The 12,024-nt window shown below is 49.6% G+C and overlaps 6 protein-coding genes across 6 annotated transcripts; 3 read left to right on the top strand and 3 right to left on the bottom strand.

Moving 5' to 3' along the window:
• Positions 1-299: 299 nt before the first annotated feature.
• On the top strand, positions 300-1,387 carry PFICI_13244 (uncharacterized protein; the record flags this gene model as incomplete). Its single annotated transcript, XM_007841825.1, has 2 exons — positions 300-606; positions 669-1,387. The coding sequence occupies 2 exons, from the start codon at positions 300-302 to the stop codon at positions 1,385-1,387; spliced, it is 1,026 nt and encodes a 341-aa protein (XP_007840016.1).
• A 234-nt stretch (positions 1,388-1,621) lies between these two features.
• On the bottom strand, positions 1,622-2,713 carry PFICI_13243 (uncharacterized protein; the record flags this gene model as incomplete). Its single annotated transcript, XM_007841824.1, has 3 exons — positions 1,622-2,221; positions 2,286-2,567; positions 2,621-2,713. 3 exons carry the CDS (start codon positions 2,711-2,713, stop codon positions 1,622-1,624), a joined length of 975 nt encoding a protein of 324 aa, XP_007840015.1.
• A 1,737-nt stretch (positions 2,714-4,450) lies between these two features.
• PFICI_13242 (uncharacterized protein) lies at positions 4,451-6,457 on the top strand (the record flags this gene model as incomplete). Its single annotated transcript, XM_007841823.1, has 1 exon — positions 4,451-6,457. The coding sequence occupies one exon, from the start codon at positions 4,451-4,453 to the stop codon at positions 6,455-6,457; it is 2,007 nt and encodes a 668-aa protein (XP_007840014.1).
• A 400-nt stretch (positions 6,458-6,857) lies between these two features.
• PFICI_13241 (uncharacterized protein) lies at positions 6,858-7,961 on the bottom strand (the record flags this gene model as incomplete). The annotated part of the gene is made up of 1 exon (XM_007841822.1): positions 6,858-7,961. One exon carries the CDS (start codon positions 7,959-7,961, stop codon positions 6,858-6,860), a length of 1,104 nt encoding a protein of 367 aa, XP_007840013.1.
• A 955-nt stretch (positions 7,962-8,916) lies between these two features.
• Positions 8,917-10,680, top strand: PFICI_13240 (uncharacterized protein; the record flags this gene model as incomplete). Its single annotated transcript, XM_007841821.1, has 10 exons — positions 8,917-9,204; positions 9,271-9,323; positions 9,391-9,473; positions 9,525-9,547; positions 9,604-9,622; positions 9,674-9,793; positions 9,847-9,907; positions 9,970-10,321; positions 10,394-10,596; positions 10,653-10,680. 10 exons carry the CDS (start codon positions 8,917-8,919, stop codon positions 10,678-10,680), a joined length of 1,230 nt encoding a protein of 409 aa, XP_007840012.1.
• Positions 10,681-11,325: 645 nt separating this feature from the next.
• On the bottom strand, positions 11,326-11,777 carry PFICI_13239 (putative small nuclear ribonucleoprotein G; the record flags this gene model as incomplete). The annotated part of the gene is made up of 4 exons (XM_007841820.1): positions 11,326-11,418; positions 11,474-11,548; positions 11,610-11,681; positions 11,748-11,777. The coding sequence occupies 4 exons, from the start codon at positions 11,775-11,777 to the stop codon at positions 11,326-11,328; spliced, it is 270 nt and encodes an 89-aa protein (XP_007840011.1).
• Between the last annotated feature and the right edge of the window lie 247 nt (positions 11,778-12,024).

Raw genomic sequence — 12,024 nt, 5'->3', positions numbered from 1 at the left:
AATCCCCCACGTTGGGGCGTCTAGTCATGTCACGGCGGACTGGGGAACCGGGATATTCTGGGGTCGTATGACGCTAACAAACAACGGCAAAATATCCCGATCTTGATCCAAGTACGTCGGTATTCTGCAGGGGAATACAAAAGGCAGTGGGTTTGACTTTACCTGTTGTATGTCGTGCGTTTCTAATACACATTGGTTTCTCTTGACATCAATAAATCTCTTCATGATACCAGATAATTCCTATTAGTTTCATTCGTCTTGTCCTCTTCAATACCACCATTTACACAGAGAAATCCACCATGTCGCGACCAATTGTGCTACAGCTCGGAGACGATATCCGCTGGAACCATGACCAATATGCCGCTTTTACCTCCAAGTTTGAGATCAAGAGGTCATACAGCATGCCGCGGGCAGAGTTCAAGCAAGCATTAAAAGACAAGAAATTCGGTGATTTCTTTGCCATCTACAGGCCATTTTGGAATACGGGTGGTGAAATGGGCAACTGGGACGACGAGCTCATCTCTTTATTACCACCGTCTTGCAAAATCTACGCATCTGCGGGCGCAGGTTTCGACTGGGTTGACACGGCCGCCCTGGCAAAGAGGGGTGAGCATTCATGATGAGCCCGGCGATTGCTGCATATTCACATACTGACATTCTCTCAAAAGGCATCATTTATTGCAACGCCGCAGCAGCTTGCACAGAATCAGTAGCAGATGCAGCCATTTGGCTCATCATCTCCACCTTTAGATTGTTCTCATGGTCTGCATTGGCCGCCCGCTCAGGCAGCCCGGAGCAGTTTGCAGATGCCAACAAGAACCTGGCGGCCGTGACGCGCAACCCCAACGGGTTCAGCCTCGGCATCATTGGCTACGGCCGCATCGGCCGGCGCATCGCCGAAAAGGCCCACGCCGCCATGAACATGAAGATTCTGTACAATGACGTGGTCGAGATTCCGTCGTCGGTACCGGCCACCTTTTACAAGGACATGGACACCTTGCTCGCCGAGGCCGACTGCGTGCTCGTCGCCACCCCCTTTGACGGAGATACCCTCATCAACGCCGACAAGCTGGCCAAGATGAAGAAGGGATCCCGCATCGTAAATATTGCCCGCGGCAAGCTCATTGACGAGCCGGCCCTCGTGGCAGCCCTCCAGAGCGGTCACCTCTACTCGGCTGGACTCGACGTGCACTTTGACGAGCCCAACGTCAACAAGGAGCTCATCAAGATGAAGAACGTCGAAGTGCTCTCGCACAATGCCGGAGCGTCGCTAGACTCTCACATTGGCTTTGAGAGTCTTGGCATGGAGAATATTACTTCCTTTCATGACAATGGCAAGGCCGTCTCGCCTGTCAACGCTCATTTGATCAAGCAGAGCCGTCTATAATCGGGATAAAGAGTCTTTCACCTTTTGCATGGGCAGGTGGATTAGCATTGTACAGCATGAAAAGGATATTTCAAAAGGATTATTTGTTCATTAGTTGGTCTATTGAATATGAGTTGAGTTTACGCATAGATTTGTCCATGCCGGCTAGGCAGGAACTTGTGAATCCTCGAGTATTCGTCTGCAGCACCGTCATCAGAAAGTCAGGCTCCAGAATTTCCTTTGACAAGCTGCCAATCATTCCCACGAGATGCCCAGTGACTCCTTGGTGTCATCCAGGATACTTTCGTAAATATCCCGCAATTTGATGCCTGTGATATCAGGGCACAGCTCATTGAAGTCCAAGTATCCGAGGGTCACGGCATTCTTGGGGTCATTATCTCCCCGTACACCCCAAGAGTTCTGGTACTGGTTCAGAAACAAGGCCAGCGTGGCATTCATATCATTTGGGTCCTTTCCAAATGCCTCGGCGGCCGAGATGATCGCCTCAGTAATCTCCTCGGCAGGCAGGTACGAGCGGATGCTCTTCTCGCCGCTCACCTCGTCCAAGAGGTCGGCCGCCTCGTTGAGCGTCATGGCCTCGGTGTAGACGAGCACCTTGCGGTTCAGCGTGCGCGGGTCGGCAATGACGCGGGCGACGTGGTTGCCCACGTCCTGCAGCGCCGTGAGCGCCATGCGCACGTTGCCGTCGGCCGGCTTGGATTTGAAAAAGGGCACCACGAATTTGTCGGTGCGGCCCGACGGCAGCGGCGGGATCACCTGGTTGGACCACCAGCCCACGTCGATGACGGTCCAGGGTAGGTGCACGCGTTGGATGGCTGCCAGGACATCGTCTTTCTATACTTTTGATTTAGCATCCAACTGTCATTTCTCGTGGATTATCTTCTGTGTGATGACTTACCCAATCAACCAGCTGCATTACACCTCTGGGCGCAGGTGTCTGGAATGAGCTCGGCACAAAACGTTTGACTCCAGCCTCTTTGGCAGCCTCGGCGAGAGGAATCTGATCTTTGAGGTTGCGCCAGAAGATGCAGGATACAACGACATCGATTCCCGTCAGCAGCTTCACCAAGACGTCCTTGGGCCCGTTCAGGTCCGCAGTGACGATCTTGACTCCGCGTTCCTTGAATGGCTTTAGGGTAGGGTTTTCTAGGGAAGACTCCCGCGTGAGAGCTGTTACTTCCTGGTTTAAATGAGCATGCCGCTTTCAATATCTTGAGGTTGGATTCAACTCACAAAGTTTGTTGAAGAGTTGAGTAGTCCCTCTACCACGGAGCTACCGGTCTTTCCGGTGGGACTCACGACGAGTACCTTGATTGGTGATGCCATAATGTTTCAATATGGATAAATTAGTATTAAGGAAGTAAAGGGATTTGATTCTTGTTGTCGTCTACAGTAATCAACAGTTTGTTCATAAATGTTTGGGCACAAGTGCGGGGGGCGGGTAATTATAGGCGAAGAATAGCGTCGTGCTACTTGAAGCCAGCGATGTGTTTTGACTCACTCACCGGATAGCCTACAATAATCGCATTGTCAATTCGATCCGCGAGCCCGTCTGAGAAGAGAAATGACGATATCACGTTGCTCGTAGAAACCTTGCGCCGGTGACGCCGATGAGAAGAACCGGCTGAATAATCTTGTATTACGGTCAGGTAACAAGTTTTGGTGTGTTTCCAAAAAGTCTCCGGATCATCGGCCAAACGGAGGGACTTCATTCCAGGCCATCCACTATACCGCACAACTTGTTGCAGCGACGGCCTCCTGTTATGAAGACTGCCGGAGACTTGAATGACGCCAGCACGATGTATATCAAAAAGACATTATACTTTTCCCCGTCGAATCCTTGCCAAACCACCTTAATCTGGTATACATGTACCCATTTTTGGCCAACCCGGCAAATGTGATCTAGAGAGTGCTAGCGGGTGCGTACGGAGTATAGACAGACATGCCTGTTGCACCAAAATCGCGGGGATTCACTAGCACATACTCATTTTCCAATGCTCCAACCCATCAAACCCAAATACCGGGCTATATGATTTAGTCACAGTACAAGCTATAGGCGAAAAAAAAAAAAGCTTTACAGACGCCATGAAAAATTCCAGGCCCGTTTCCCCCCCCCTTCTTTTCTTTTCTTTTCTTTTTTTTCTCATTGAATCTGGAAATGCGAATAGAGTGACACTGTGATATGTCCAAAGCAGCTATCACTGGCTGGCGGTCTCTAGGTAGTGATGTACAATCAGAAGGAATCATACACCCATGCTGACCTCCCTGGGAGGCAGCTAACCGTTTCCTTCAGAGCAGCCCGCATCTGCTAGTCCGAGAAAGCGAAGATGCAAATTTGATTGGTCTACGGTGCGCCTCGAGGGCACATTGCAAAGACAGGCCTCTGTCTCTGGCTCAGCCGCGTGCGGGGTCTGCCTTGTGAGATTTGACTCTGAGCACGATCTTTGACCGTCTGTTCATGATTTTGCTCAAAAGCGTGCAACTCCACATTACCATGGACCCTTCCCCGTCGACGTTGTGTGAGAGGTGTCAAGTTCTCGAATTTGATGATTCTTCCATTGGGTTTCAAGGTGGCACCGAAGCAGGTGGATATTACTTGCAAACTGATAGCCGGGAAACTTTTGGCGGATACCAGTTAGATTACCATCTTCTGGATTTGTTGCCTGATCTTCCTACCCTATCAGAGTCTTCTCGTCGTGGATGCAGTTTCTGCTCTATTCTCCGTCAAGCCATTCAAGGGTGCAACTTGTCCAAGCAATATGTTTTCATACAACTTCACTTGTATTCTTGGGGTCGTGGAGAGGAAGAGTATTATGGTGTATCTACTTTGCTTGTAAAAGTGCTGGCGGTGGAAGACAAAAAACATGGTTGGTAATCTCCGTTGCTGTTATAAAAGCCAGGCTAATATTTCAAAGTCAACCTATTATTTACGCTTGACAGCTCGTCTGGTGCGTGGACTTTTCATATTCAATTTGCATAACATAGTAGTCCCTTAATCTGGGGTGCCCGTGAGTTCAAGCTTATCTTCTCCACCACGCAGGTCTTTGCAATGAGTGGCTCCTCATGGACCGACCCCCAGAAGAGAACGTCTTGTGTCCCAAGAACATACAATGGATCAAAGAGTGCCTTGCAGAAAGTGTGGACACAGGTGATCCACGGGGACAAGATGCTGGGGATCTGCATCGTTTGAAATACCTGCCGTTGCGTCTATTGGATTTGATGCCCGATGGAGATTATGATTGCAGGCTCGTCACAACCGACTCAGAAACACTTCCGCCTGACACCAAGTACTTGGCTCTGAGCTATTGCTGGGGCAGTCCTGAAGATGCAGAAACGCAGTTCAAAACTGAATCTAGCTCATTCAGTGATCGGAAACGCGGTTTCATGGATGATCAAGTACCATCAGGTATCCGAGATGCTTTCAAGGTAACGAGAACGTTGGGTATACGATACCTATGGGTGGATGCATTGTGCATTCTTCAAGGCGACATGGAGGACTGGGAAAAGCAATCGGCGCAGATGGCAAAGATATTCCGGGGCGCATTCGCTGTTATATGCACAGCAGGCTCAGATTCGTGTCACCAGGGATTTCTTGAAAGGAACATGGATACAGCCTGTATCCGATTCCAGTCACGAATTAACCCAGCTATACATGGTCACTACAACATACGATGGCGCTCTGTTATTTTAAACCAGTACGATGCCAACCTGGACACCAATGGGACAGACATATGGAAATGTCGGTGGGGAACTCGTGGATGGACTTTCCAGGAAGAAAACCTGGCACAACGAGCCATCATATTTGGCAAGACGAAAATACACTACAGAAGAACGACGCTGTTGTGGACCGAGAATCAAAAACCACTGCCAAATTATACAAACCTAGAATACAGCAGCGCTTCAATCCAAAAGCTCGATGACACTGCGATTTCGGGTTGGCTTGAACATCTCCAAGGCTTTTTCGGGCGGCAATATACCAACTCCCAAGATGTGCTGCCGGCAATTTCTGGATTTGCAGCACTTGCCTCAAATGGCGACTCTAGGAACTATCTCGCAGGTGTTCGCAAGCCACATCTGCACCGCGATCTCATTTGGTTGTTACGCTTTGGGAGAACGGATAAGTCATCACTGCTCTTATCGCTGCAAACATGTGATCCATACATAGCACCGTCATGGAGCTGGGCGAGCCGTCAACAAGGTGTAGTGGTGGGGGGCTTCTTGGAACAGTTTTTTCTTCATGCGCTCCCTACCGATGTGAGGAGGGAATACAGTTATGTAGAAACCCATGTGTCAGTGGTGGGCCATAACCCCTATGGCCGAGTGTCACAGGGGAGACTGAAGTTTTCTGCAGTGGTTGTACGACTGTCGCAAAGGCTGAGTTCACCGCGGAATGCGTGGGATATGCGCGAGTATAATGACGAAGACTTTTATGCTCGAATCGTACTGGATTGGAAAACAGAGGATACCGAACCCGGAGCAGCTGATGATCTTTTCTTTATGCTCCTAGGAAGCTTTGAGCCGATTGATATTGACAGCGAAATCGGGAGCGAATCTAGCATAAGTGATCACGGGGATAAAGGCCAGGGTCGCATGCGCTTGCTTGTCCGTATGGATGTCGTCCCGCAACCAAAATTCAAAGGCGGGGATGATGAGGATGATGAGGATGATGAGGATGATGAGGATGATGAGGATGATGAGGATGATGAGGATGATGAGGATGATGAGGATGATGAGGATGATGAGGATGGGGTATACACATCCGATCAAGGTGCCAGCACGGCTGCACTTATTTCGAGTTCCGATACATCATCTCCTAGTCCGCAGGCAGTGTCTTCCGACAGCACTGCACGAGAAGAAGGCGCCAGACTGCCAGTGGATGACGATCCCCCAGGGTCAGACTTCTCCGAGGACGCATGCCAGGGCAGAATGGCTTATGGCATTATCATTCATCCAGCCTTAGAACCGGGCGAGTTCTACCGGGTTGGCGTATGGGCAGCCCCTGAAAGAAACGGGAGCGGGGGTCTCTACTACTTTCGTGATCGTCAGGAATCGACATTGACATTGGTTTGACCTAGAATAATGGAGATCAATGGTTTTCGGAAGACAAGAATTGAATCAAACAGGCAATTTCTCAAAATCTGAATCTTAATAAGAGGCCCTACCAAGGATAAGTGCAGACATTTATGCAAGACTTGTTGTTCCTAAATTCTTGGTGATGGCTTCCAGACTAACGTCCACACAAGCAGCCGTGGTCCGTATCCATGGAGAGCACTGTAATAATCATTCATCGTCAGCATTCATTTCCATGGGATAGACGAGGCGCTACTAGAAGAAAGTCGAGACTCTATAACACAATAATGCCTTCAAACGTCCAATGCTCGCATAACTTCAAGGGAAGTTAGGGATACACTATGACGATTCATCTCCCCTCTTTCTCTTCTTTTCCAACAAAAGAAAATGTATTAGTCACTCACAGACGTGTCCTTAGCTGACAAGTGCTACACGACTCCGTAGCAGAGGGTAACGGAGCCATACATTCAGTGCATGTGTCGCTCCAGTGGCCCAACAAGCCTTGCCAACTCATTCTCTCGATTCGTTGCTCTTCAGCGCTGAGATGCCGGTCCCCAGAAAGCGGGAACTTCCACGTCTTTGCCCAGTCCACGATAGCCTCGAGCTCTTCCCGCTTGTCCTCCGTTACCTCAAATTCAATGGTTACAGACTTGATGTTTGGCAAATGCTGGAACGCCATGCCCCAAGCACGGTCATCAATTACCATGTCGCCAGTCCTTTCAGCCATGAGTTCCTTCATGTTTGTTGATTTGGAGATACGGCGGAACGGGCTAATGACGTACGGACCGTTCTCTCGCCAGAACCTCCAGCTTGAGCGGCGAATGGTAATGCGCAAATGTTCGATAGGCACCTGCAAAGCGCCAAAATCCTTGAGCACGGTGTTGAAGATGTTCCTTGGAAAAGTCCAGAGCAATATACTCGATGCAAATATACGCACCCGGCGCACAAGTTGATACTGTTTCGTTCCGAGTATAGAACTGCTCCTGCCCAGGAATTTCGAAAAGTAGTCGCTATAGCTGCAGCTCGGCCGCCCTCCAATTTTCTGACCGGATCCGAATGCAAATGCATGTTCCTTCAGCATGAGTGGCATGGCGTGCGTCTCCGAATAGACACGCCGGCAACTTAGGAGCAATGCCGTGTCGGTCCTCGTGTATGCCGGATGACCCGGCCGCTCCCATAAGAACTCGGGGGATGCAGTGCGGAACCCGAGCGTTGACTGACTGGCTGGTCTATGCTGTATGATAGTGGCGAAATCGGTTCGTGGTGCCCCGGTGTCCATATCGGGTACGAAGCCGGGTGCGTGATCATGGCGAATGTGGAATCCATCATTCATGTCATGTCCATGCGGCGGACGCCCATAATCTGTCAGGGCATACTCGAATATGTGGATGCGGATCTCTGAGGGTATACGATTGTACAGAGGCGAATCCGTTTGGGGATTGACTGCCTCTTTTCCCAGACGCTTCAACACGCGGAATGTTCGATTCCTGTGTGCTTTGCCCATCTCTGGTCGGTAGCAAAGTTCACACGGGTGGACTTGATCAGTGAGGAGAACAGTTTATAGCACAAAAAAAAAAAAAAGAAAAAAAAATAACATGGGCTCTTGGGCGTTATGCTGAGTTGCAAATCTATAGAAATGCAGGTACTTGGTTTCAGATCCGAATGGCCAATCAACTCCCAAGACGTAAGTATGGGTATTGGTCAAAAGGGTTTCAATCCTTGCAGTGAACTTGAAGAACATGTTCTGTACTATATTGAAAGGTCCAATGAGAATGTTTGGAGAATGAACTTTTCTTTTCTTTTATTCCCAGCAGAAGTCCTATATTGGGTAGAAACATCAATCTATCTGCAGAACATGTCTCTCAATTTCATGCTTCTCTCACGTTACACAAATCGCGAAATCGGTGCACAAACTTGAGATCTTTGGATGCGGTTGCTGCATTAGCCGATTCGATAGGGCGCGATGTGAACCCATGCAATTGCTTCCTCCTCTCGATGCATGCATGCGTCAATGATCAATATCACACATGGTGAATTTCCCGGGCTTGCCAAGTTATATTTATCTTCTTGAATCAATAAACGGCGCGGCTCTTGCGACACTGATGATAATGGCAAGTTCCGACGTGGCGCTGCTCAATATGTCATATGATGCAGCCAGCAGCACATTGAGCCCAGGTGTTAATCACTGCCCAGAATCAACCCCTCCCGGAGAGTGATTCAGATTGGCCCATGGTACGGACGCTCACCTCGTGTAATTGGCGCATGGAGCTGCAGTCAGCTCACATCAAGGCTCGAGAGCTTTTTCTTTCTATCTCCTTCTTGCTTTCAATCAGGCTGTCAGTTCAATTGAGAGAGGGACTTGATTACTTGGCTTTTTTTCTTTTCTTCCCTCTCCCCTTCCTCTATCTCCGCCGTCACATTTTCTCATGTAGATCCAACGGCGTTTGTCATAATTCGGGATGGCGCAGGATTCACTAGAAGAACAGCAAGGGTCCACGCACAGCGGCGGCGGCGGCGGCGGCCCACTGCCACAAGCAGCAACGCTGCTGACGAGCAGCAGCAGCCCGCATCACGAGCTGGAGCCGTGCGACGAGCAGAGTGGTAGCGGAGGCGACACCGTGGCAGCACCGAGCAATGGCCTGCAACTGGAGCCAGAGATGCGCCCCGAGGCTCACGATCTTGAAAACGATTCGGCATCTGTCACGACTTCATCAGACGACCTGAGCCGCTTCTCTACCGGGCTGAGTGTGAGTTGCGCAGTACTTAATTTTTCTTGGCCCGCGAACCACCGCCAGCTGACAAAGCCACGATAGGTTGATCAACAATCTGACGATGACGCCGACTCGTCACTGGGGGAAGAAAGACCGTAGGTGCCTGCTTCGCTTTTCAAACTTTGGGTATATGAAATTTGAAAATTAACTTTGTACCTGCAGTTATTCGACCCTTTCGGCTACGTCGAGTATATTTGACTTTGTCGAGGAGCATGGCCGAACCTACCACAAGTACAAAGAAGGAAGTGAGTGTCAAAACCTCCAAAGTGATTGTATTCGACTAACACCAAATCAAGAATATTGGATGCCTAATGATGAAGTAAGTCTTGCAGCCGAGACATTTCTTCTCTTTTGACTAACTTGCATCGCTTCAAGCAAGAGCAATCCCGTCTAGGTATGCCAATAAAACACCCTCCAATGCAGTCATTTCTAACTCAATGGGCAGATCTCCAGCATGCGATTTGCACCAAGTTGTTCAAAGGAAAACTAGCCCTCGCACCAATCGACAAGCCGAGTAGAGTGCTTGATATAGGCACAGGAACCGGCATATGGGCATTAGAATTTGGTAAGTACGGTTCTGTAAAGGTCAAAAGCCATCATGCTTACTCTCGTTTGAAGCCACTGAGAATCCACAATCTGATGTCCTCGGTACGGACGTGAGTCCTATTCAGCCCTATTTGTAAGTATACCACCCTCCTTGACGCATTTAGTCAGCGAGAAAGGAAATCTAATACGGCCCAGTGTTCCGACCAATTGCCGCTTCGAGGTCGACGATGTGGAAGATGAGTGGGTATATTCGTACAAATTTGACTATGTCCACGCACGGCACATGGTCGGGTCAATCAAGAACTTTCCGGCCCTCTTCAGCATGATTTACGAGAACCTCAACCCGGGCGGCTATGTCGAGTTTCAGGACTACTACGTCAAGCTGCAAGCGATTGACGACTCTCTGAACGGGACAGCCTTGCAGCGCTGGAACAATATGCTCAACGAGGCCCTGGCCTTTACTGGCCGCAGTGGCATGAACAGTTCCAAATACAAGCGTTGGATGGAGGAGGCCGGCTTCCAAGATGTAACGGAGCACAAGTTCTCGGTAAGTGACCACCTGGGCACGCCATGTTGCGCATGCGTCTTCTGCGGTGTCTGACTTGCAATTGTGTCATAGGTTCCAGGGAATCCATGGGCTAAAGGAAGGGAGAAGAAAAGCCTAGGACTGTGGCAGATGCAAAACATCCTTGACGGTCTTCACGGAATCAGCATGGTGCTACTTACCAAGTTTCTCAACATGAGCCCCGAAGCTGTAGAAGTGTTGCTTGTTGATGTGAGGAAAGACATACAGAATCCTAGGATTCATTTCTACTATCCAGTGTAAGTCTCACACTCGACTCCTTCCAAGCAGGACAAGGTGCTGACGAATAGCATAGGTTGGTGGTGTACGGTAGAAGGCCCTGATGACTCACGAACTTCATGTCTTATGAACCTGCGATATTCTTTTCGATGATGAGATTATTCCAAGGGGACTGTTGTTTTCATGCGATATACAAGTACTTAGTAGTAATAATGTACAGTTAGATACCCGACACGCTATTCTCCGTTATTCGTAACAAATGACTGTAACCATTTGAGGTGTAGAAGCATCGGTCACTGCACTGTATTTCTAGAAATAATCGTAGTTTTCGAAAAATTGCACTTTGGAACGCGGCTGCGAATCAATCAAAGTTGAGGCGATCTGGTGGGCAGTCACGGTCACGGCCGCATCTTTGGTTTGACTGGTTTCTGTATTTTCTGAAAAAATCAAACTCGCATCACTCCTCTACTGGGAATGAAGTCGCTGGTGAATCGCAATGATATGCCGGAAGATTGTCAATCGTTCTCATCCAGGCGAGCCAGGGTCTCAGTCGGCCGGCCTGGTTGGCTTCATCCGCCCTCCGTTGTTTTTCTTTAGCAAAGGAGCTTTTGCCATACGCGACACCTTGAGCACGCCTTGCCGTGTCTTTATTTTTGGTAAATGACGATTCCCGTTGAGCACTTCGTGGGCAATCGGGCGGCATTGCCAGGAATCAAAATTTCGTCCCCCGTCTGTCCTAACATCTTCTCTCAACCTCGGTGTTCACGGTCGCCGCCGCCGCCGCCGCCGCCACCTATTCTTTCGAGCGCTTCGAGCATGACGACTGAGTTTCCACGAATGACCTGCAAGACGCTGTTAGGTGACTATCGATCGATTCTACGGATGCGATGAACTTACAACCATGCCCAGGCGGACCTTTTCGCCGCCGTCCTTCTCTTCGACCGCATCATCGAGAACAATGTTCAGGAAAACCTATACAAGTATGAGTCGAGCCTCAAACGAGCAATGACTGGGATGGCTGGGTGCAACGTACATCGTATCCTCGCAGGACACCGATGACCTTGCGGCTTCCATTAAGCTGGACAAACAGCTTCTTGTCGAGGTACTGCAATAAACACGGTCAGCGCGCTGTTGCGCTTCTTCAAGCTGGAAAGGATTACCGCTACTGTACCTTCTTGAGTTCTGGCTGTGCGGGAGCCATTGCGTATTATGTGAATGCGGAGAAAAATATGTACCTCTCGCAGTGTTATGATTGTCGCGGAATTCGAAGCTGTTTCTGGGGGTCCTGGGATTGGATCGCGGAGCCGCGACAGAGTGACTGACCCAGGCTCATTGGAGCTAAGTTCTGCCTGGCTGGACGGCCGTTGAGGGTCTTATCGATAAGGCCGAGCTTCTGGGAAAACCGACGTCAGCCTTCGAGCTTCCGTTCCTAGGCCGCAACCTGAAGC

Source organism: Pestalotiopsis fici (genome assembly GCF_000516985.1).
Source record: "Pestalotiopsis fici W106-1 unplaced genomic scaffold PFICI_Scf_11, whole genome shotgun sequence".
NCBI lineage: Eukaryota > Fungi > Ascomycota > Sordariomycetes > Amphisphaeriales > Sporocadaceae > Pestalotiopsis > Pestalotiopsis fici.
The sequence above is the reverse complement of the archived record's forward strand: the minus strand, read 5'-3'. Positions and strand labels throughout refer to the sequence as shown.